Genomic DNA, 24,708 nt, shown 5'->3' on the forward strand with positions numbered 1-24,708 from the left:
TGATGTTTCTGCAAGCTTCAGTGTTCTCACATACAAATGGAAAGAAGATGCTAATGTTAAAGGGCAGAATGAGGAACAAGTTAAAAAATAAACTATGGTACATGTCACAAGAGGTTGTCAGTGCAGTCTTCTGACTAGTTAGCTCACAGAGGCAGTGAGGTCTTTTGAAGCTTCCTCTCCCTCTTTAATCAGTGTCTTTAGAAGAAGGAGATCCCAGCTTCAAAGGCTGCAGGGCTCGTCAAAGAGAAAAGCTGCCTGCTCCTCAAACCGTGGATGGCAGCCTAATGTCCCACAGTGGTGGTTCCCCTGTGAGGCTGCCCAGCTTTGCAGGGTGGGTGTGATTACACAGCAGCTCCTGTGCTCTGATGTCTTTGAAGGGTTTATGTGCTCTCCCTACATTAGTATCGATCTTCTTCATTGGACAGGACTTCCAAAGACTTGAAAAGATACTTGGTAAAACATACTTCTTTTCTTGATCCCTCCCCCAGAAACTCTAGATGAATTCTCAGACTTGCTGCATTCAAACTAGTTTTGTCTAAGTTCTTTAAAATAAAAAGGTTTTCTTAATTAAAGTGATTGTTATATTTGCTTAATAAATGATTCTACTTTTTTTTTTTTTTTTGGTCCTACTGCAAGACTTTTCCCAGAACTTACTTACAGAACAGTAGAGTAGAGAATTTTGTATAAGAAAACTGCAATGTTTATTTTGTCCACAAAACACTTCATTAGAGAACATCATTAATAATGACATTTACTGACACAGGGGAGACAGAAGGTTAAGTGCATTTCAGTAGTTTCCAGATCTGTGTGTACTGATCCTGCAGTCTGTCACTTCTGGAAAAGTTTTCCAAAGGAAAAAAAGAGTCCCTAATACAGCAGCTCTCTTCCTCATTTGATCTCCATTTTCCGATTTCTGCACTACTGTATTGTAAATGTGAACACCAGTTATATTTCAACAAAACTCTGCTGTTTTTACTGCTATACTTTTGTTCTGATATATTAATGAAATTGTATATCTCAGCATACACATTTCCCTATTGGTGACCCAACTTCCCCTATTTGCAACTGGATTTCCGTTGTGCTTCAGCAGCTACTTGCAAGGGCTGCAACCCCATTTTCAGCACAAACCTTTAACCTGGAAATCACCTCCGATGTGTGACTTGTTCTTCTAGGGTTATTTTCATGGTGTATTTAGAGAATGGCTATGCCAGCCGCGGAAGTTTTCCAGATTGCAAAGCAGATCATGACCAGTGTGTCTGGTAATGTGTCCATGAACTGCATATTCACAGATACTTCTCTGGTCTTCAACAAAACATAACTCAAGCAGCAATATTAGAATCTGGCACTGTTCTTGTTAAAGCCATTCTTCCAAGTACTATTGAGTTCCGTTAAAACTACCTCAGGCAGGATGGGTAAACTTGGCAAATAGTGAAGTCAGAAAAAAGGAGGGATAAAATGGATCTCAAGAGATCATTCTCAAAATCCACATCTGCACCAAGGCAGGATAAGAAACCTTGAACTAATCCTGGCTGATTAGGATTAATACATTGGTAATGATTCCAGGGAAGGAAATTCCACAATATTCTTATATACAATATTTTAATACCCTTCCTGTTATAAAAGGGTTTTATCATATCAGATAAAGAATCTGATAAATATTTAACAGATTCCTTTTTATTTTTTCTTTCTCAACAGATAGAGTAAAGTTGCTCAGCACTCTCTACCTCTAAAATACAGAGATTGTATTTCTGTATCATGCACAGAAATACACTTCCACATTAAAGCTATGCCAATTTGAAGGTCAGATGCTGCAAAATGAACCACCCTACATTTTTCCCCATTCAGCCAGCCCTCATGTGATTGTGATGAACTAGTTCAGAGGATAAAATGGAGAAGCATTCAAATAAATAATAAAATTCCTGGTGGTTTAGTTTACTGGATTAAGCCCTAGGGAGGGCATCCAACAAGTGCCAGTCATCAGACTATCTTAGTTGTGATGTGAAATGGAATGGCTTCCCTTTTCTAGGCTGAAAAACCTCCTCACACCTCTTTCACAGACCATGCTTTGTGAAGCTGGTTTGTGAAGCTGGTAACTTTGTGAAGTTATTGTTCTTAGGCACTTCTGAATCCTTTCCATTTTTTTCTGTATCTTTTTCATACGTGGTATATTTAATGTATTTCTGTATCCAAAGGATATTTAAAATGCATGATTCAGTTATGCACTCATAACTGAGCAGGCCATCAGAAGCATAGAGATCAGTTCTTCCTCATATACTTTTCTGCCCAATTTTCCCTGCCTAATTTGTGTGTGCTGTTACCATGACTTTGCCTGCCTGTGTAATAATTGTTCTTACAAGATGGATGGATAAACATAAGTATGTCACCCTGTTCTGAGCTTTTTCAGTTTAAGAAATTCCAATTCCTTAAATTCAGTGCAGTCATTCCAATGTGCACATTTCCTTATGTGGTCACTGCTCATGTGGCCATCTTATCATTTTTAATTTTAACTTAAGACATCATCTAAATTCCAGAAGAACCTCAAGCAAGAGTTTCTCTAGGTGGGATAGATATCTTTCCTCCAGTTCCCTTCCATTTTTGCTCTGTGCATACACTGACCTACATTGACAGTAGGCACATGACAGATTCTCAGACTTTCATGTAATCAGAACTCTTTTGGGGTTAATGGCTTCATGCAAGTATAATTTTATGGCACTTTAAAGGAATAAGATGTTAAGATTTGCTGTATTCTTTTAGATATTTATAAATTTAGATTTTTATAAATAATTTATATTTCCTGCTATAGATTAAGTCCTGATTCACATTCATATATTTCTCTTAACACATGGTCTAGAATCTTGAAGTTGTTTTTTTTCTTTTACGGCTGTCACCACCTGAAGCCATACAGTCAACTGAGAATGTAAGTTTTTAGTATTATAGTTTCTCACTATTATAATTGGGAAAATGGGAAGCCTGAGGATACAGCAACAGCAAAGTTAAAACAGTAAAAATCCCAAATATATGCATCCTTATACATCTCATCAATTGTTAACAACTGTGAGGTTGGAGTTTGTGCTGGAGTGTGCTGTGGATGAAACCCACACTGTAAAGAAGGGTGCACCAATGATGGTTCCATCACTGACTTGTATCTCACCACAGGCTCTGGTAACCTGTGTGTTGCTCCATCATTTGTAATCAGATCTAGTCTGAGATAAGCCAGATTGTTCAGAAACATTCCAAAATGCCTGATCTGAAGATGAGGATTGCCAGGCTTTCCTGTCCTTCCTGTGAAGGCCCTTGTGTGGTTCTCAGAGCACAGGAACAACAGAAGCCTATGGGCAGACTCTGGATACACTGCTCTGCAGGCTCAGAGATGATGTGGGACCTTTGGGCAAGTTCTCTCCTCTCCAGGCTTCTTTGTGGTGTAGTGCGTGGAGGAAGGGATCCTGCTCACCTTCATGTGCTGCCTGCCCTCTTGTGAGAACTCAGTGGGCTTTTGAAGCCCACCTTTCCATAGCCTTACTGGAATTTCTCAGGATACTGACCTTGCTTTGACTCAGACAAGAAGGAAGGAAGGAGCAATAAACAGCACAGTATGCTGAGGGTGGCCAGAGACCTACCAGTATTGTTCACCTGGACACAGTGAGCAAGCTCAGCACACATCTGGCTCGGTCAGAACACAGGAACGTTTCTGGGGCCTGGGAAGAGAAGACCTATAAGGAATCAGGGGACCTTAGTGGATGGGAATATTTAAGGGATTGGAGTTTCTTTCTTTCCCTTCCTTTCCTTTCTTCTCCTTCTTTCCCTGCTCCACAAAAAATGTGTTTTACAGTGTGCTTGTGAGAGATGTCATGTTGTATTCCCACACAGTCATATATCTTCTCTTTCCTCTCCTCCTTCACTGTCACTATCCATCTTCACAAATTGAGTTTGACTGGAGAGGCTTCCCAAATCTGCACTGAGTAGACAAGCATGGGGAAATTTGCCTGGCCCTTGTTAACACAGGAAGAAAAGGGGCAGTGCAGGGCAGGTGGGGGTGAGTCCTGGTGCCAAAGGCAGTAGGGTGAGACAGGAGGAAGCTGTGGGAAAATCTACTTATCTGCATCAGCCATTCCCTTCCTCCTTAGGAACCCTTCTTCTGGCAGCAGCAGCTGAACACAGAAGCACAAAGCAGCAATGGGTGGATCAGACTAAAATCCACTCAGATTTATTTTTCTCTCACAGACAACACAGACACCAAACTATCTCCTACAAGTTGCTGCCAAAGGCAGCTTCCTGCTTTTCTTGTGTGGTGAAACAGCATTGCACCGGCCCTGCCCTGTGGATCACTGGTGGCACGGTGACTTACACCCCACTGCAATTGTGCTGGCAGCCTAGGATGGGCAATAACACTTCACTGCTCTTTCATATGAGACATGTAATTATATGGGGGGAAAAAACTTACCTCCTGTCTCTTTGGACTCCCCCAGCTCTCCTTCCTTAAATTTAATAAAATACCATAACCTATCATGAAAAAAAAAAAAAAAAAGAAAAAAAAAAAAAAAGAAAAAAAAAAAAGGAAAATAAATGTCCAAATAAAACATAAACTTCAAAACAGACTTTGAAAATTGCCCAATTTAATAAATAATGAAAATAGCCAGATTGCAGAAATAGAGAAATTTTCTGGGTTTGGAAAGGAGAAATAAGAATGGTTTATTTCTGTATTATATAAACCCCAATGTCATAGAGATGGCCTTGTGCCATGCAAATAAATTACCAAAGTAAGGAGGAAAAGCTTTGTGAGCTGGTGGTACCACTACCACTACCTATTCTCGCTGAATATGACCTTTTTAAATAAATAAATGCAAGGCTTAAGCATTGCATTATTTTCCTCACAGCTAACCCTAATGCTCCTGCAATAATTCAAGGCTGCACAAGGAGGGACATTTTCCAACTATTGCAGGGAGGGAGAAGATAAATAAAATACTGTCCTGTACACCTGACAGTAGGCTTCATTTTTAGGTGAATAGTTTTAAAACCCTGCCAATACTGAAGCATCAACATGGTTGATCTTTCCTATAATTTTGTGAAAGTAGTTATTTTTCTTGATTTTTAATTCTTCCTGCATCTGGTTGAATCTACTATGCTGAAGATGAGTAATCATAGGGAAAAAATAGTGCCATTATAAATTCTAAAACCCCAAATTCTTCAAATGCTACTTATGTAAAAAGGACCAATTTAATTCAAATCATTAGCTTCTGCTTAGATGCTCATTACAAGTGTAATAATATAAATGTTTTATGTATTCACAGCTCTTGTGTTCAAATTTAACCTTTCTTCCATTTTGCTGTTATTTCTCCCTTTTATAAATGTTGGTGTAATTAAGCCCATTTCCTCTTTAGGGGTGGAAATCACAGCTAGAAATTCCTCAGTATGTTTTACAGTCTGCAATATGGGATACTCAATCTCAGAGCTAATAACTACCATGACATGTTTTATAATTGCACCATAAATCAGAGACTGCTGCATTTAAAGTATAATTTCAGGCTGTTTTGCAATATTTCTTGGCACTTTTAGAACTATATCAGGGTGGAAATGCATGATTTAGCTGGGTACAACCACAGATGAGGAAAAAGCTTTTTTTGCAGTTGTTGGAGTGTCCCAAAAAGAGCAGGACTATACTTGTCACTGATGGGATACCCAGGCTGCCTCGGGGATCTCAATGAAGGCATGATGTCTGAACAGGTGTTTCTGTCCAGCAGGTATGAGGGATGGGTGAAAATACACTCATGGCACAAGCTGGAAGAATGGGCACTCCATTAGCAACAAGCACTCTGGCTTTAATAACATGATTCATTGTTTAAATCCTTCCAGGAGGGGCTTTGTTTGGGACAAAGGTGAGAGCAAAAGAGAAAATGTCTGCTCTGAAAGTTGAAGGAGCAATTCTGTGAACTCACACAGCATCTTCCAGTACCTGTCTCAAGCCTTCTGCAGCTGCTGCCAGGTAAATGATGGACTCCCACAAACTTATGTGATTTTTTTTGTCCCAAAGCCTGTTTCCGTTTGAAGAATGCTGCTTTATTTTTCATTCTGGTTTTGCTGTATATTCTGTAGGTGTTATTTTAGCCCTTCCAGTGCATACGAAAGTTTGTAATGAATCTTGGATAATTTCTTAGGTATTCCAAACCCCTGAGAACTGATATAGATGCAAAGAGGCTCTTTTATTCCTTAATTAATGGTTAAGCTTGTTGTATAGTAGACCTTGATACTGTATCTCCCCACTGGACTACCACCACAGCCTTGCTGGGACCCATTATGTCCTGACATCTGGCCTTGCTCTGAAGTGATCAGGAGCATCAATTTGCTTGGTACATTTCTGTGTATGATGCACAGCCCAGCACAGTGGGTAATGCCTCGTTTGCACCACCGGAGTTCTGCTGGTAATTTAATTAAAATTGCCACATCCCTCACATGTGCTCTCACTAGTTTGCTTTCTGCTCATCAAACTCTGAATTTATGCTAGTCAAGTTTTATCATCTCCCCAAATAGCACAACTCATGTAATGACACCTGGCTGCATTTTGGACACATAATATAGACATCATGGGCTGTTCTTTGATTAAGACAGCAATGTGTGCTACAGGCTGCCACAGGCTGCCAAAAACAAAAACAAGAAGCAGTTATGGAAACTGCAGGTACATAAAACCTATGTGATCTCCCACACCCACTGCTGTTAGTCATAGTGGAGACCATTGGGAGAGGCATTAATGGTTAATGGCTCAAACATTTGGCCATTTGCAGAGGTAGCAGGGTGTTTTGCTGGGGCAGGGATTGCACCTACCAAGAGGAGATGAGTTTTGGGGTATGTGGTGGCAAAACCCCTGATCCAAATTAGACAGAGGAGGAGAACACCCACCACCAGAGATTGAGCCAGATCAGATAGAAGGTCACTAAGAAGCAGGCCTTGCAGAGGGGGGATGGTGTTTTTTATCACGCCAATTGTCCTCCCTTACACTTCTGACTTGGGTGTCAAACCCCCCACCTTGGGAAAGGTCACATTCACAGGTAGGCCTGAAGATATTCATCCCTTCTGATGTGGCATAACTGGCTCGGCTACATGAGATGCAGCTGTCCCATCTTAGAAGGTGACACAATCTACCAAAGACCCCCAAAGCACCCCCAAAATCATTCCTTAGTCCTTCCACCACAGGAGTGTATGTGATCCACAGTGTTGCAGCAGAGCCTGAGTGTGCTGCAGAAGACAAGGTAAAACTGAGTGCTGGCACCAGAGGGGAAATGAAAGGGGATAATTTCCAGAGAGAGAGAAGATAAATATTCACTACTGCCAGTATAAAAAAAGAAACTGTGTGTATAGACTGTGTATATAAATAATAAAGGTAAAGGTTGTAGCATTGGTGAGAGCTAAAATGCACATTGGATCAACAGGAATTTCATGGAGCTGTGGTGTCTTCTCCTATTGTTATAGATCAGGCCTCTTCACACTGCTCTATAAATGATGCTGTCTTGAATGTGATCCTAAGGGAATATCCTGGTTATGTCTGGTGCCTCTATCTTATAGCTCATTTAACCAAACCAGCATCTACATTACAAGATAAAATGAACCTTGAGGTCTTGCCTTTAGGAATAGCACTGCTAATTTAGGAAGGCAAGAAGGGCAGTGTAATGTAGTACACTGACCAGCACATTGACTCATAGCAACCTTTACCGGAATATGGCTGGGAACTTCCAATATTTGCTATGGGAACTTTGAAAAAAACAAACAAGTGTGATAACTCCTCAGAGATTTCACTACCATTGCCACTAGTTGTGCAAGTAAGTGAATAAGAGAACTACTGTAGGCTAGAAATTTCCAGGATGATACATTTCATGGTGCAATCATTGCCTATTGCATTTGCTGTGTGTTGTTGCTGTCTGGCTCAGTTCCCATTGTTGGGGTAAATATGGGAAAGTAGGCTTGAGGAAAAAGAGGCACAGAAACTATAATGACAGTGGGTGCAATATTACAGCATCCCAAGAGTTATGGCTGTAGGGTTGCTAACAGGTTTTTGATCAAGCCATCTATTCCAGACAATTTGCTAAGATTCTCACCTTTTCACTGTAATTAAAATATCCCCCCAGAGGGAAAGGGAGCAAGTTCTGGACTTGTAAGTTGTTTTCAGACTCTCAGCAACAGCAGAGTCTCTGTAAACACAGCTCATTGGCATCTGTCTCCTGTTTTCTCATCTAAGTGAGGCCATGAACAAAGTTACTTCTTAAAAGCTGGCTTGGAGAAAAGCAAGCCTGGACTCTGTATTTTGCTATAATTTCTAATATTTCCTTAGAACAAAAGGAGCATAAGGCTAGGGCCAAAATTGCTTTCGGTTGCAAACATACAGCTTGCAGGTGTGGGCAGAGTTTAGCCTAAAATAACTGGAGGCAAAAGAAGGAAAAAAACAGCTTAAAAATGTGATGTCAGCAGGAGAAAATAGACTCTGTGGGGCACTGGTTTTCTAAAGCCTTGTTCTGTAATCAACACAGCTCATTACTGTAGCTGCGTGCAATGCTGCAAATGGCATTTGGATGAACACATTTTGTCTTTCCACCACGCTTGCTAGTTAACAAATTGTCTGTCCAAATTGCTGAACCATGCATATTGTGTCAAAGAAGAAGAAAGCAGCAGATTCCCTTTATCAGGGTGGACAGGCTGTACCAAACTCTCAGTCACTGATTTTCAACCTTCTTCTGTTTAGACCCCTAGGAATTCTGCTGCAGAGGTACAGGACTTTGTATAGATGCCTCTTCCCCCTGCGGTGATAATCATATTGCTTTCTTTTCCCTCACAGTCTGCAGTGTACACCTGACTCTGAGGATCTGCAGAGCATAGTTTGGAAATTGGTTTCCCAAGCAAATGTACAGTTTCACTTCGTTCTTTTTTTCACAAAAAGTCACTTTCTTGTAATATCTCAGTTCAGTCCATAAATACTACTAATGTCATTACTGCAAGGCATGGGACGGTCCATCCTGCAATCAAGATCACAGAAGGAAGTGACCACATATCCAAGATCAGCTAGAAGCATGTGACTGCACATCACATTGCAAGGTACATCACAAGTTCTGGGTCCCATTTGAATTCACTTTGGAATCTCATCATAGGGTTAAGGCAGTGGCACTTCTGTCTCTCTTGAGGAGGAGAATGAAATGAGAAACAGAATGGGGTTATAAATGATATCCCAAAGGTAATGGAAAAAGAAGATGGACTTTAGGATTTTACTTTCTTTTATTTAATATATAATTTTCTGTGGTTGCCATGGGGGGCATTTTGAATCAGCCATGGGTGACTGTGGAGTCTCTGTCCTCAGAAATATGCAAAACCTAAATGAACACAGCTTGCTCTGGGTGGCCTTGTTAGAGATTGGACAAGATGGTCTCTGGGGGTCCCTTCCAACTGCAGCCAATCTATGATTGTATAGTTCTGAAAATTAAATATTTTCTTCCAGTTTTCTGAGAGAAGAATGAGCCAAAAGAACAAAAGTGAAAGTTAACAAAATCTTTCCCTTTTTCAGCCCAATAGCATTAACTTCTATTAACCTTTCTGACCACTGCCAACCTTGTCAACCTGAGCAATCCCGTTATGTCAGTTGGATTTTATCAACACCAAAGGTAATTCTTCAGGCTCTCTCTGAGGTTTTCCTCAGTGTGGAAATATGGGGGGCAAGAAAGAAGCACAGATGCACATTCTGGTTCTCTGTCCCTAGGGGGTCAGGATTTAGCAAAACAGACCCAGGACCTAGGACACGTGCTGGGATGTTTTATGTAGATGCAAGTTATACCTGCATGGGTGAGGAAACTGTGGCATACTCTTAGAGAAATGTGTGGGAATAGGTTTAGTAGCCATGCTGAACAGGTGCTTATATTTAAAAGAAAGACAGGACAAGGGTTTAAATGGAGCCTTCACATGATGCAGGTCAGCCTGTAAAAAATTATATATGTTTGTAGGGCTGGGTTTTAGGAGTCCCAGGCCTCAGGTTCTTTGGCTGTATCCATGAACTGACTCATCACTGCTTTTATCATTTAAGCCCCTTTGTCACCCAGTGCAACTTTCAGCACCAAGTTATGCACCAGCATATGATATCCAAAAGCAGAACTGGCTAAAAGCATGGGCAAAATAGGCAAATATGTTGCTTAGAGCTTGCTGGGGAGCAGCTGACTCCTTCTTCTCTCATGTTACTTGTCTGTGCCCTCCCAAAATTTCACAGAATACTGGTAGCCCTACTCCTCTCCCCCTCTGCTTGTGCTGTGAGATTTAATTTTGCATTTCCAAGGGAATTAAAATCTGTTATGCCTGACTGCTAAGAATCCCAGAGCAGGAGACGGGCTGGGCCAGGTCAGAAATGGGTCTCCTCAGCATCAGGGCTGGTGCAGGGGAAGAGGAGGATTATGTATCCAGGGTCAAGAGAGGGGGAAGGACACAGCCTGAAACAGGACCTTTCAGTAGTGGTTAGAACTACTCAAATGGACTACCCAAATTAGCTGTTTAGCAGTTCTAGACCCATGCTGCTCTTTACCTGGAAGAACTCAGGAGTTAGACATGGCTTTACAGAAATATTCAACGCTACTCTCAGTAAAGAACTGAGGTTCCTAGACTCTTTTACTCAGCCCATGGAAATGGCAAGGCTGCAAATCTGAGATTTTATACTTTTTCCCTAATCCAGGCGATTCCCATTCTTCAGGCATCCTTACTTATTTACTTCAGAATTATTCAGAGGCCCCTAGTCATGCTCCTGTGGGGTCTGCCCCTCCTGATGGGCTACGCAGGGATTTCTCACTATCTGTTGCTAACACACAGTGATTCATGCTGTTAAAACACTGCTAAGTGCCAAGACCTGCCTTAATCCAATTTATGGTCTGAAATTCTTATGGCACACATTTACCAAGTGTGAATTGTATGTGTTAGAGAGGAGACATATAGCCAAAGAAGAAAAAAAAAAACCCAAACAAATTAACAACAAGTTGTTTAAGCTAAAACTGCCTTTGCCATCCTGTAGTCTAGTACAGGACTAGTCTACATCATGTAGAGTTTCCCAACCAGTCAGGCTCTCCATGGATTATTGTGGTTCCAGACAGCTCTCCATGCTACCAGATTAATCAGTTTCTACTTAGTTATGAAGTGTACCATGTATTAATTTACACAACATGTAAACATGACTGACTCCATCCTATCACATGTGTCCCAGAGGTTTATAGTGCGATTAGTCAGAGGAAAGTTGAAAGTGAAGCAAAAAGTACATTTACAGGCAGAAGAGGAAATGGGCAGGACAAGATGCATAAGCAGAAAGGCCTAATATTCCTTCCCCCACCTCAAACAGACACATATAAATAGTGAGAGTGAGTTCCCCTGCTCACTGGCCACCACTCATTTGCTGCATCTCTCTGGGACGTGCATCACCCCTGCAAGATGTGGGCAAAGGTACTGTCTTGTTTCTTTGCACTGTAAGATGTGATTCTCTATTTAAGCTTTCATATCCTCACTCCATGTGTTGCAGTCGGTGCCCATCACCCCACGGGATATGTGGTTCACCTGCTTTAAACTGCTTGTAACTGCTTCCTTGAGTTAATGCTTCACTACAAGTGTGAGTGAGAACTTCTTTGTAATGATGGGTACAGTTCTGGTCACCATTGCTAGAGAAAGAGGAATCCAGTGTGAACCACACAATGAAAAGGTAGTAGGGGTGAGTCCCTATTGTGAAGGAGAGAACAGCACAGTTTGGTTTGCTTCCCTCAGCAAAATGAAGGTCAAAAGGAAATACCACCACACTGTGTGGATGTGTGCAGGGGAGTAAAGGAAGGGGAAGGAAGAGGGGAAATGAAAGGGGATAATTTCCAGAGAGAGGGAAGAGAAATATTCACTACTGCCAGTATAAAAAAAGAAACTGTGTGTATAGACTATGTATATAAATAATGTGCATCTCTACAGTGGGACATTTCTAATGGTCCAGGAAGGGAAGTTTTAGATTATTTTCTAATATAGACACTAACAGAAGCTCCCAGCCAAGAAGCAGGTTAAATTTGCATAATGGGTCATTGCTCAATAGGAGAAGAAAATAAATATATATAATTCCTAGATCAGCAGGATCTGGGAACAAGGAGCCACTGCTTTTCAAAGAGGCAAGATCTTGTCTTGGAGAAAAGCTGGGACTCCAACTGAGAGTGAATTCAATGGGAGCTGGGAGCTATGAGCAATATGTGCAAGGTAGGGCTGCCAATTCCTGTCTCCTACTGAGCTCCAAGCTCAGAAAGATTTGGGATAGTGAGGCTGAAAATCAGGGAGATTAAATCTTGCTTTCTTGTGTGGTAGTGGGTGCACTGGCTTGAAATACTACGCTCCTACTGATTTCAATACCAACAAGTAGGTATCATGGAAAAGCCAGATGTTTTTACTTCTGTATTTGGGGCATATGTGTGTGTGTGCAAATTGTCGTTAGAGATAGAGATGAGACAGAGATAAGATAGAGACGATAGAGATAGAAATAATCTTGCATAGTTATAGCACCTGCAGTGCATACTCTCAAGGGCTCAGGGAGAAAGCAGAGGAAATACAGAACAGAAAAGGATAATGATGAAAGCATAAATAAAACATAAATAACACAGTGACATTTCTGGGAATAAAAAGAGGAAGAATTCAAATCTTGGTTTTGCTGATGCAATTCTTGTAAGCAGGGGTAGAAATGGCCAGTGTGCTAGACAGTAGCCCAAAACTGAAAGGAAAAAAAAGAGGAAAAAAAGGAAAGAAAATAGAGTGTTTACTTTAAATACAGAGAAAAACCTACTTCTTGTTTTTTATTTTTTCCCTTCCCAGACAGTTACAGAAAATTTTGCCAAGGTGATTCATGGTTTGAATGCAAATCAGTTGACAGATCAAGTAATTCAGAGAAGTAAGCGAATGATTCTGGATACTCTTGGAGTGGGGCTTCTGGGTACCAGCACCGAGGTCTGGCACAAAGTGGCACAGTACAGCAAGGTAAGCTGTCTGGCATTCATAGCACACCCTAAGGTTTCGCTTTAAGAAAGCAAGGGAAAACTTAGGCTATGAAAAAGAAATTTTGCCATGGTGAAATTCTTTCATGGATGGAAAGAGAGAAATTGTGTTCTTCCCAATGGAGACAGTGAAACTTCAGTGCTCAAGTTACTTTTCACTCTGAATGGGCAAAAAGTCTGTATGCTAAGATCCCCCTCTACAAATACAGTCAACTAAGGACCCCTTCCTTTCTTTCATCTATGATATTTTATTTTAAAAAAATCAACAAAGTAAGCATCACTTATCACCAGCCTTTCAAATCAAGGAACCGGTAAAGAGATGGGGACTTAGCAATGTGTTACTTGCATTCCATAAAACATAATTGTTTTATGTCTAAGGTGCATTAACCTGCTTCTCCTGTAGTCTTGCTCTCCTCAAACTAGCAGAGTAATTGACCCTGAAAAGAAGCCTTCCCAATACAGGACTGCATCAATGAGGAGGAGTTCAGCCCAGTGTTTTATCGTTCAGACCTGCCTGGGGGTGGACTTGTGCTCCAGAGCTCTGTGTGCCAATTAGTCTTTTCACACAGAGAATTCCCCCTTTCCAAACCAGGGTAGTTTATGCCCTTTTGTTTGGTTTGCAGAACCAGGAGGCCATCTATGGTTTACTCAGGGTCTTAATAAAATACAGAAAACAAAACCCTTTAATGACACATCATCCCCAACAAGATGATGACAGTCCCATCATCCTTTAGGTTGGACTTGATGATCTCAGAGGTTTTTCCCAACCCAGCTGATTCTGTCATTCTGTCGATGGGTGGTCATAAGGGACACCAGTGGCCAGAGGTTGTATGAAGGTACTGGGTGGCCATCTGGGTGGTGTTGGTCTGCCCCTGAGCTGTTTGGGTGGAATAGGAAATAAGCCAACAGGAAACTGACTTTCTTTTCAGAATTTCTGAAAGAACAATGTTTTTCTCATAAAAGAGAGCAGTTAGGTCCCAAGAGGACATGGTCTGCTCTCAGTTACATCAGAGATACAATGCACATTTATCCATAGGTTCAGGACTTTGAATTAATTTATGTGAATTTGTTTCAGATCTACAGCTCAGATTTATCCAGTACCATCTGGGGCCACTTGGATTTCCAACTGCCTCCTCTGTATGCAGCTTTTGTGAATGGAGTGGCTGTAAGCAATGCTCTTTTATTTGCTCTGAAATCATACAAAATGATGCCATTTTTGTTCTATAGAGAACACAATGTTCCAAGAATCTTAGCTTATTCTGAAGCCTGCTACAAAACTTTCCTAGACTATTCTCCTAATGTGCTTCAACTTCCTTCCAGTGAGACTGAAGTTAAGGTATAATATATGTATGATCCAACTCAACAGTATCCCTTAATTTTAATGTGGGGCCTGGGGCTGTTGTCAAATGTCAGAACTCTACAGCTTACAACCTGTTAACCATGTAGCAAGGCTGCAATCTTGCTGTAGCTGCTCAAAAAGGCACCCTCTAGCTCTGGCTCATTTTACTGGGATCCGAATTTCATGCCAACTGGCAAAGCACAGTTACAGAAAAACACAGATGCAGATATAGATACATATACATATAATATCACAAGGAACTTAATCTTCAGTTACACAGTTTCCAAAAGCCAGTTTGATATTTTGGACACATACTTTGTCATTAAAGCAATAACTGACTCTCCAGACGTTTGTCTAAATTCAGATTGAGGCTGAAACCATTTGAAATTGAGAGATGCACAGGAGGTGGGGTAGACAAATTTGGCAATTATGCAAAACTAGAGAAGGTGACCAACCAAGGAAATAGTAATATTAAGCCTATTTAAATTAGTGTGACAACAATATCAGAGGTCCAATTTAACAGCTCATTTCCAATGTAGAGAAAATTACCTTAGAAATGAGATCTGGTACCGCTCAGCTCGTAGCAGCCCTTATGATATTCAGATCTGGCTGTTAGCATATATATGATCACTTCAGTTTACACCTTGGTCACAGGTCAATTTAAGCACTTACTGAAGACACCAAAAACACAGCTTACAAAGTATTGACTGCAACTTTCTTGCACTGCAGGACATCTACCCTGATGGCACCCACGTTTTTCAAGGCAGACACTGTGTTTTCTTCTGTTTAGAAACAGTCCTCAAAAATGCATAATGACAATTACAAGGCAAAACCTGACTGCTGGGGAGCCTGACTACCTTCCCAGTGTGCTCTGAAGTTAAGATATGGGTGAACAGATGTGAAAGTTCAGTTTTTGAGGTGTTACTATGTTAGATAAAAAATTTTAAAATGCTGTCCCTGATGCTCTCAGGTCTTTGGAGGGTCTCAAAACTTTACAGGAGGAAGGAATGTGTCTGTTAAGCAGTACATTGCAGACACTGACTGCACTGTTGGGGACCATCTGCTGCTAGATCAGCAACCATATGCCACGGTGGGAACACCTAAAATCTTCCTGAGCAGCTGGGCTCTGGGCATGGGAAAGAGAAGGCACCACTTTGTATATTCTCTTGAGCCAAGCAGCTCAATCTGCATTAAGACTGTAGTTTTCTCCTACTCCCAGCACCTCCAGGGAGTCTGGTTCCTTGTGTGACAGGCCTTGTTTTGGTGTGCTGAAAATTCAGGCTAAAGCCTCCTGTACATTTGCAGGCTTGTGCCTGTTGCCTGTGGATGGTTGCACGAGAAACGTAGCTCTGATGATATAAATTCCATTTAGCAGTATTTAACTGCTACAGTTTTATGGTGCGAGTCCTAATGGCAGCATCAGTTGCAGCACCGGGGAAGTAATTTCATTGTGTTTATATTTCATTATGTTCTGGGGAGAGTGAAAATTCACTGTTCACATGGTGGACCTAGAACAGCTGCTTTAATTACACCAGTCTAATTAAAGCAGCAAAATCCAACTGCAGAAAAAAGGAATCACTGTCACACCAGTTTCAGGCTGGTACAAGTTGAATTAGAATTATTCTTTTGAGGCATGATCTCTGCTGCATTGTCATTTCTCATGTTGGGAGTAAAGGTCTTTAAAAGACTTGAAATTTTGGCTTTCTAAGGAAGATCTAGTTCTTCGGGTTTTGTTGTTTTTTTGTTGTTGTTTTTACAGTAGTTTCATTTGACTGAGGTAACCTTGCGAGGTCAGAGTTTATTTCTAACATATCAGTGCTTCTCTTTGCATTAGGTGCACTCAATGGACTTTGATGACACCTGGCATCCAGCCACACACCCATCAGGGGCTGTGCTCCCCGCAGTGATTGCACTCTCAGAGGCCTTTCCTCAGAAGAAAAAAATCTCAGGTCTTGAACTGCTCCTAGCTTTCAATGTGGGAATTGAAGTGCAAGGCAGGTTGCTGCACTTCTCTAGAGAAGCCAGGAATATTCCAAAAAGGTACATAGAAATGTTTAAAGTAGAAAGTGGAGTGGAGGTGGTTTTTAATCAGTGTTAATATAGATAATTAAATGTCAGTTAAAATACAGGTGGCACAGTTATTCATACTTCCTAAGCTGTTTGTCTGGAAATTTAGGAAAGGCTCCTCTTATACATAAATACACTTGACACCTAACACTTTAGCTAATAGATTTTTTGAAAGCATTGACCAATTCCCAATGAGGAAATGGTCGTCCTAATCTGAATTTTTATAGATTTATAATAATGTATAAATTTAAATAATAATAAACATAACTTTATATTTGACTATAAATTTGCTTTGAACTATGAGCAGCACTAATGTTTCAGTTGCTTTCTGGGAAGGACTTAATGCAAGCAGTACTATCTCAGTTTTACTTTTCCCTTGGTAAAAGTGACAACTCTCAGGCCCACACATGAATGCTGAATATATTTTTCTTTATGGTCCAATCCATTTTCCATGGCAATGGATGAAAAGCTTTTGTATATAGTGAGTTTGGGTGAATTTTTGAAATTTGGTAACGAAGATACTTTTGTTTTCTCAGGTTTCACCCACCAGCTGTGGTTGGTACAATGGGGAGTGCAGCAGCTTGTGCTAAACTGCTAGCTCTTGACCAGCTGGAATGTAAAAATGCCTTGGCTATTGCTGCCTCCTATGCAGGTGCCCCACTGGCTAATGCAGCAACCCAAATAAAGCCCCTCCACGTTGGGAATGCTGCCAAGCATGGACTGGAAGCAGCTTGCTTAGCTTTACAGGGCCTTCAAGGAAACAAACAGATCTTGGACATGGAGTCAGGGATGGGTGCCTTTTATACAGATTACAACCCACAGACTCTGCCAACCTTGCAGTCCTACCCCTGGCTCTTGGACCAGCAAGATGTGGCCATCAAATGCTTTCCTGCTCATCTTGCAACACACTGGGTGGCTGATGCAGCATCTTCTGTTAGGAGGAAGCTTGTGGAGAACAGTGACAACTCGCTCCCCCTTGATAAAATTGAGAAAGTCATTCTCAAAGTCCCTGAGGTCAAATATGTGAACAGACCCAGCCCAGTCTCAGAGCATGAAGCACGACACTCCTTCCAGTTTGTTGCATGCTCTGCTTTGCTGGACGGCAGCATGTCAGTCCAGTCCTTCACCAGTGAGAACATCCACCGGCCGGCCCTGCGGGAGCTCCTCTGCAAAACACAGCTGGAGCACCCTGCTGACAACACCCCCAGCTTTGACAGCCTGTACTGCCAGCTGAGCGTCACCCTTCGGGACGGCCACACCATCAGTGACCGCTGCACTACCTTCTACGGGCACTGGAGGAAACCTCTGAAAAAGAAAGACTTGGAGAAAAAGTTTCAATCCAATGCACGCGGCATCCTGCCCACAGAAGCCGTGGAAGGCATTATAGAGACTGTGTACAATCTGGAAAATGTAGAGGACTGTTCTGTGCTAAGTACATTTCTATCAGGACAGTCAGCTAGAGAGCTGCCAGAGAAACTGTTTTTCTTTTGAATGTTCCAGCCAACAGCTACATGCTCTTCACAAAGCCAATGCAAAATTCAGGACAAACCCTTACCTAGTGACTCAAGCACTTTTAAATAAGCCTCCTGTAACACAAGAACCATATCCAGTCTAATATTGTGGGTTTTGACTAAGTAAATAGTTTGGTGATTATGTACTCAGCTTAGCCATGCTGAACAGAAGATCCTCTGCTGGCACAGCTGACTCCAGCTCTCTTTGTACCTCTAGAGGCAGAGCACTCACGCTTGCACACGGCACAAAAATCTCCCTGCTCTTCTGCCAAAAATCTGTGTTCTGCTTCTCCTAAATCACTCCATACAGGAAATCCAAATTCTGGAAGAGCTGTGAAAATCATCATGGTTAGAACTACAGAGAATGAAAATCTTTATTTATTTGCTTCTGTAGATTTATCTCTACAAGCTCCTTGAAGAGGGCACCTGTCTGAACGTTGACATTTGGGCTAAAATAAACACAGCCCACCTAGGGAGGGGTAGCACTTGATATGCTGCAGCGTGTCAGGTGTCACTGTAGCCATTGCTCTTGCACTGAGGCAGCGTGAGGGACAACTCCACGCTCCTCATCATAAAGGAATTATTTCCCAGTTCCACCTTTTTCGCTCCTCTGTGGTACAGGTCTGTTCCTGTTTCACTCCCACCCCAGTTACATGACACAGAGTGGGTGATGTCAGTTTAGGTTACTTCAGGCCCAGCAGAGTGTGGGCTATACTACCCCGGGCAGGAGTGACAGAGACCTGTGAGCACCTGAGCAGTTCTTATGTGACACAACTCAGTGCCCACATAATGAATGTCCTTGTCCTTCTGTGCGACAACTGTGTCCTTGATAATAAATTCTGAGAATTCTTGGTTCCACCAGGAGTACAAAGTCTTGCCAGACTGAGCTTCTAAGAGAAGCTGCCAACCCTTTGTTCAGATTTTTAAGATCAAAGCATGTGCTCTAATGCATATAAAATTGTCTTCCTCAGGGCATTAAATGCAATGTATGCAAAAAAAAAAATCACAAAATAAATCTAATTCATTTTACTAAATAAATCTGAAATTACTTCATTTATTAGCCCAAAACATGGGTATTTTCCACGTGCAATGCATTCATTTAGGCTGGATCTTGGTTTATAAAGTTGGCTTACCTAGGAGCTCTGCAAAAATTTTGTAATTTTTGTCCATTAGTAATACTTGCTTAAAGACTTCCAATGGCAAAAAAGAACCAGATAACCACATTCTTTTTCCCCCCCCTTCTGATTAGAAATCAGAATTTAATTACTCACCTATACTGAAGGTAAACAGTCTCATTTACAGCTAGTTCACTTGTAATTGCAGCTGGGTAATAGCAAATGTGAATTACTGATAACCATTAATGATGTGATAAAACCCCATTGCCCAGTCTTTTTACGACTGAACACATTTGGATCCATTAAAAAAAAAAAAAAAGGACCCCTCCATCACCTTCAACATATATATGGTTTCTATTTTAAAAGAGAAATAAATACGTTAAAATCAGCAGTAACCATCTGATGTATTAAACATTAAAAAACATCCCACCACACCAAACAAACCAGGAACTGAGAAGTTTAGCAGTTGCATTATTTTATTAGTTTAATCAAAGCTAAATGCTTATGCTCAGCTACACTGATTTCCTTGGAGAAGTTTGTACACTTCTAGTCAGGCAAGCCTCAGGACCTCTTGGACCATTGTTCCAATTCCATCAAAGATTTCATGCAGAGGAGCCTTGCACATGAAAGCACAGGTAGTAACTATTTTATTGGCTTCATCCACGTGGGATTCATTTACATTTTTGCAAATGTGCTTACATCCAAGCTCTGCTATAGCAGATGCTGTTTCAGCATCAGGAAATCTGTAAATAAAAAGACTTCAATTAACATAAAGCAATGATACAGCCATAAAATTCTGCACACATAACTTGAAGGAGAGAACTACAAAAATATCTATGTGAATCTTTAGCTGATGATGACAAGAGCGTTAAAGAGGCTGCTACTATCAGATTTTCCTATCCCCTATGGACACATCAAGTGATTTTTCTTAAAAGTAACTAAGTTCCCCCAGGTTTACTGGTGCCAAAGAGACACTTGCACAGAAGCCTGTCCATTTCCTAATCTTAATTCCCATGTAAGTCATCCCCATCCATTTCCTGCTTACCTTCCATCTACATTTGTATCTTGACCGACCGTAACCTCACAACCAGGAAAGACTTTGGCTGCCAGAACTGGTGATATACAGCACAAACCAATGGGCTTTTTAGCACTGTGGAAGGCTTGGAGTGTGGAGCTGACATGCTCATTGACAGTACAGTTCTTGCCATCTACAGCCCAGGAACACAGATTCTTTGCTACACCAAAACCACCTAAAAAAAACAGAAACAAACCAAAAAAGCTCAAATATAAAGCACTGCTAAAAGCTATTAAATTTGATACCAAACAGAAGCTCTTTTTTACAACATAATCTTGGTATCTGTGGCACTGTTAAGTAACTGTACTGACAGCCTTAAAATGTCACTGTAACCTGTAAACATATAAACCTGTAAAACAAGTTTACAATGTAAAAAGTTTTTTATACTTTTTTATGCCATGTAGGTTATATACAGAAAACAAAGCTTAACCTTGTTTCAAAAAGCAACAGACAAACAGGAAACCTCACATTCCTTTGCTAGTCACTAGAACAGCTGCACCATCTGTTGTGCACTCCTCGACAAGAAAGAGGGATCAGAAGACCAGTATTAGTTAAAAGCACAACTATGGAATTCATGGGAGTAATGCAAACAGTGATTTGACCCTCTAGAGTAATGAACTCTCAAGTTTTACTTTGATGCTTAAGCAATTATAGAAGAGCTCTTCTCCTTCCCTAGAACTGCTTTTCAACTTTAAAAGAAGAGATTTACACAATAAAAACCACTGGGGATTTTACATAAAATGGACATTATAACAAACACTATTCTGAGACAAAAAAAAACTTTCGTAAATTATAACATAATTTCCTACTAAAAATAGAGCTGATTCAGTTTTTTTATAAATCAGTTTTAACAATCCTTTAGGTGTTAACTTCATTTAATTGTATAAGCAGGTTGTACTTTACAGCTCCTTTGTCTGCTGGATTTATAACCATCAGAATAATCAAAGTAAGGTTATTCCATATGGAATGTGCACAGCACCAACTTTTCTCCAATAAACATAAGGAAATTTCCACAAGTACTTCAAGAGACAACATCAAGAAGCTTTGCATTTTTAATATTTTTCCTTTCCTGGTTTGCTCACTTTCAAGTGTTATCTGAAATCTCTGAGGTAAGATTTTAATTTTCAAACTTAATAGGGTTTCTTTCCCTCTAACCCTTATTACAGCAACTCCCTGAGCCTGGGTTATAACAGCATGAAATTAACGTTGAAAACATCTGTGAGCCTCTACTCCCTCCTGATCAGCCCTGACATCAACCACTCACTCACAGTGCAGGCAGAATTGTTCCTCTGTTATACACACACTCCCTCTGCTGGCCTCACAACAGCGTGAAAATTTCAAAATTCACACTTAAGCCCAGTCACGAAGGCAGTATTTAACAGTCCTATGAATATTCTGGAAAGAGATCTTCAGCAGGTCACGATTTCCTCGTGATGCTCCAGCTTCTTCACTTCTAAAAGTGATTACAATTACATCCATCTGGAATGTAATTTTGTGGTCTCTAAATAAAAAATGATCCATAAACACGTTTAGGAAAAGCTGAGCAGCAGCTGAATGGATACATAATTAAAATAGAATGTACTCCCATCTGACATGGAACATAACCTATTTGGCAACCTGCTATTCTGTCAGCATTTTCAGAGGCCCTGAAATTAAGGCATTGCCATGTAACTGAGTTATGACCCCATTTTTGTACTCTGGTCAGGGTTGTTGTCCACACATAAGCAGTGAAGTTTTCACAACCTTTAGTAAAGAATGGTGGGACACATAACTTAATACCAAAAGAAGACTCTGGCATATTAACTTCGTGAACTATGAATCAAAAAATATATTGAGTTAAAAAAATCACAAATAATTTTCTTTTGAAAGATGATCTCTGCTGGTCAGAGCATGGTGCTACTAGCACCAAGGTTGTGAGCCTGTGTAGGCCATTCACTTAAGAGCTCGACTCGATCCTTGTGGGCCTTCCAACACAGAATATTCTGTGATTTTGAGATACCTACCAGGGAAAATGACAGCATCAAATTCACTAGCTTTCAGTTCAGCCAAATCCTGAATGTTTCCCCTTGCCAACCTGGCACTTTCAACTAACACATTTCTCTTCTCTTCTGCAGGACTTCCTTTTAGGTGATTGACTACATCCCTTTGCTCAATATTGGGGGCAAATATCTTCACCTAGGAAGAGACACGAAGCAAGTTTGTGAATGTGAACAAAACTCATACATATTTGTGACAATAAAGATCACTTATTGAAAACAGGTTTTGTCCCTGAAGCCTCTTATCTAAATTCAGCAAATTCCACAGGATGAATCTAGCACATAAAATATCCAAAGTGACATATGATATATTAGGATGGGTAAATACAGCCATTCTTCCCATCCTATTCCTGTAGCAGTTTGACAGGAGAGTATTCTTATGCCAACATTAAGCTTTGCCGAGGCAGACAAACCCAAGGACAAACAGGACACCACAATTTATACCAACTGCCCAACGGGACAAACAACTGACTTTGAAGAAAGATTGCTCTTAACTGTTATGGGATGAAAGTGCTAAAAAAGTTCTATATAAAAAAGTTAAAGATGCAAACTTTACAAGCATTTCTAGAGCAAACATTAGAGTTACCAGCTGTCCCCAAAACGCCAGCAGCAGAAAGGAAGAACAAAACACAGGAGAACCGATTTTGGTCAGACACAAAAGAAGAACACTGCATCAGAATATAAAGCTCTGTGACAGGTGTACCCCAGGGGCTGTTTTCCTGTCTGATTTGAAGCTTCCTTTGCAAACTTCTCAGAGATGACAATTTTGTGCTAAATATGAGGGTGCTGTTGTTACCACCAGACACCTGAGTGTGGCTACACACAGTCAGTGACCAGCTTTTGCTATCTGAAACCACAGATGGAACCAAAGCACACCACTACATCCTGGCTCAGCCTTCTTTGACAAGCTCCAGTTTACCAAAGAGAGCCCAGAAACAGCGAGCAGGAAACAAGCAGGTGAATCCCAGGGAGGGCTGCAAAAGCAATAGAAGGAAAAGAAAACATTTTAACCCATCCTCAGCTCCCCATGGCCAGAGAAGGCACAGGTCTCCATCTTCTTGCTCCCAAGTTCACAGGATGACAGAATTGTTAGGGCCTGGAAGGGACTTTTGGAGATCATCCAGTCCAGCCCCCACTGACCAGGCAGGTTTACCTAGAACAGGCTACACAAGAATGCATCCAGGTGGGTTTTGGCTATCTCCACAGACAGACACTGCACGACCTCCCTGGGCATGTTCCCATGCTCTGCCACCCTCAATGTAAAGAAGTTCTTCCTCATGCTGAGATGAAAATCCTTGTGGTTTAGTTTATGGCCATTGTTCTGTGTCCTATCACTGGGGCACCACTATGAAGAGTCTAGCACTGTTGCCCACAAAACTGCATTCATTACCTGGTGTGTGACAATCAAATAATTACACACTCTAGAGAGACACTGGTTATTTATTTCAGAGTCGTGCAAGCCTGGGTATTCGGTGGTATTCCACGTATCAAGCACACGGACCGGACTTTTTGTGCCATTGTCTATAGACGGAAATTCAGAGTAACTCTCCAAGCGCAGCCTCTCTATTACGATTGGACAGTCACTTCCATACAAGTTTTGTAACTCCAGTTAACTTCTACATATGTTCAGGAAAACGATCTTTACCTGGGGAAGGGTCTCTTTGACCTGTAAGCATGACTTTTAGTGTAATAATTTAGTTGTTTCAATGATACCCCTTTTCAGTCTTAGGTCCAGCTGCCTGCGCTACCTCATCTGTCAGGGGACCAGGCAGGTCTTCGGGGCATGAAAAAAACAGGGGAGGGGGCAACATAAAGAGAGAGATTTATGGCTGAATGGGCTTTGTAGGGTGGTGGGGGCGCAGGGAGCACCGCAAACCGGGAGGGGCTCCGGTCCCAGAGAGGGGCACTCTCGGCTGCTGTGTCGCACGCCGGGCCGCACACACACAAGGACACACAGACACACACAGACAGACACACAGACACACACAGACGTATCCACACGAACACACCGCCACCGCCGCCCGCTACCTCCGCGCCGCCGCGGCTCAGGTGCACCAGCGCCGCCGACGCCTCGTGAATCTCGCTGCCATCGAAGACGCCGCAGCCGGCGAGCACCAGCGCCACCCGCTTGCCCATGGCAGCCGCCCCTCAGGCCCGGGAAGGAGCTGCGGCAGGCGGCGGCCCGGCACCCCCAGCCCTGCTCGGCACCCCCGGCCCCGGCACCCCCGGCCCCGCTCGGCTCCTCCTGCTCCGCTGCTCCTGCCCCGCCTCCTCCTGCCGCGCCTGCGCCGCCGCCTCCATCTTCCGCCGCCGGGCGGGCGGACTGGCGGACGGAGGGAAATAAATGGGGAATCTGGAAAGCGAATGGCACGCCCCTCTAGCTCTCACGGGACTGGCTCAGGCGTGTTTTCGGCCTCACGTCCGGCCTGTGCCCCGCGGTGGGGCTGTGACCCGCGGTGTGCTGTGGAAGGTGCGCGTTCCTGTCGCTAGCCCCAAGGTTGCCGGGCCTCGCAGAGCCTCGGGGGGGTGCCTGTGAGGTGGTGCTTGTTTGGTCG

General features: G+C 42.0%; 2 protein-coding genes across 2 annotated transcripts; one reads left to right on the forward strand and one right to left on the reverse strand.

Annotated features, from left to right (window-relative positions):
• Positions 1 to 11,125: 11,125 nt before the first annotated feature.
• ACOD1 (aconitate decarboxylase 1) lies at positions 11,126 to 18,738 on the forward strand. Its single transcript, XM_066313397.1, has 5 exons — positions 11,126 to 11,442; positions 12,832 to 12,993; positions 14,086 to 14,175; positions 16,184 to 16,389; positions 16,953 to 18,738. The coding sequence occupies exons 1-5, from the start codon at positions 11,431 to 11,433 to the stop codon at positions 17,905 to 17,907; spliced, it is 1,425 nt and encodes a 474-aa protein (XP_066169494.1). The 5' UTR covers positions 11,126 to 11,430; the 3' UTR covers positions 17,908 to 18,738.
• A 762-nt stretch (positions 18,739 to 19,500) lies between these two features.
• On the reverse strand, positions 19,501 to 24,331 carry LOC136357816 (glutamine amidotransferase-like class 1 domain-containing protein 3, mitochondrial). The gene is made up of 4 exons (XM_066313398.1): positions 24,182 to 24,331; positions 22,121 to 22,292; positions 20,088 to 20,292; positions 19,501 to 19,785 (listed from the first exon to the last, which is right to left on the reverse strand). The coding sequence occupies exons 1-4, from the start codon at positions 24,287 to 24,289 to the stop codon at positions 19,593 to 19,595; spliced, it is 678 nt and encodes a 225-aa protein (XP_066169495.1). The 5' UTR covers positions 24,290 to 24,331; the 3' UTR covers positions 19,501 to 19,592.
• Positions 24,332 to 24,708: the final 377 nt, after the last annotated feature.

The sequence above is a fragment of the Sylvia atricapilla genome, chromosome 2, assembly GCF_009819655.1.
Source record: "Sylvia atricapilla isolate bSylAtr1 chromosome 2, bSylAtr1.pri, whole genome shotgun sequence".
Classification (NCBI taxonomy): Eukaryota; Metazoa; Chordata; class Aves; order Passeriformes; family Sylviidae; genus Sylvia; species Sylvia atricapilla.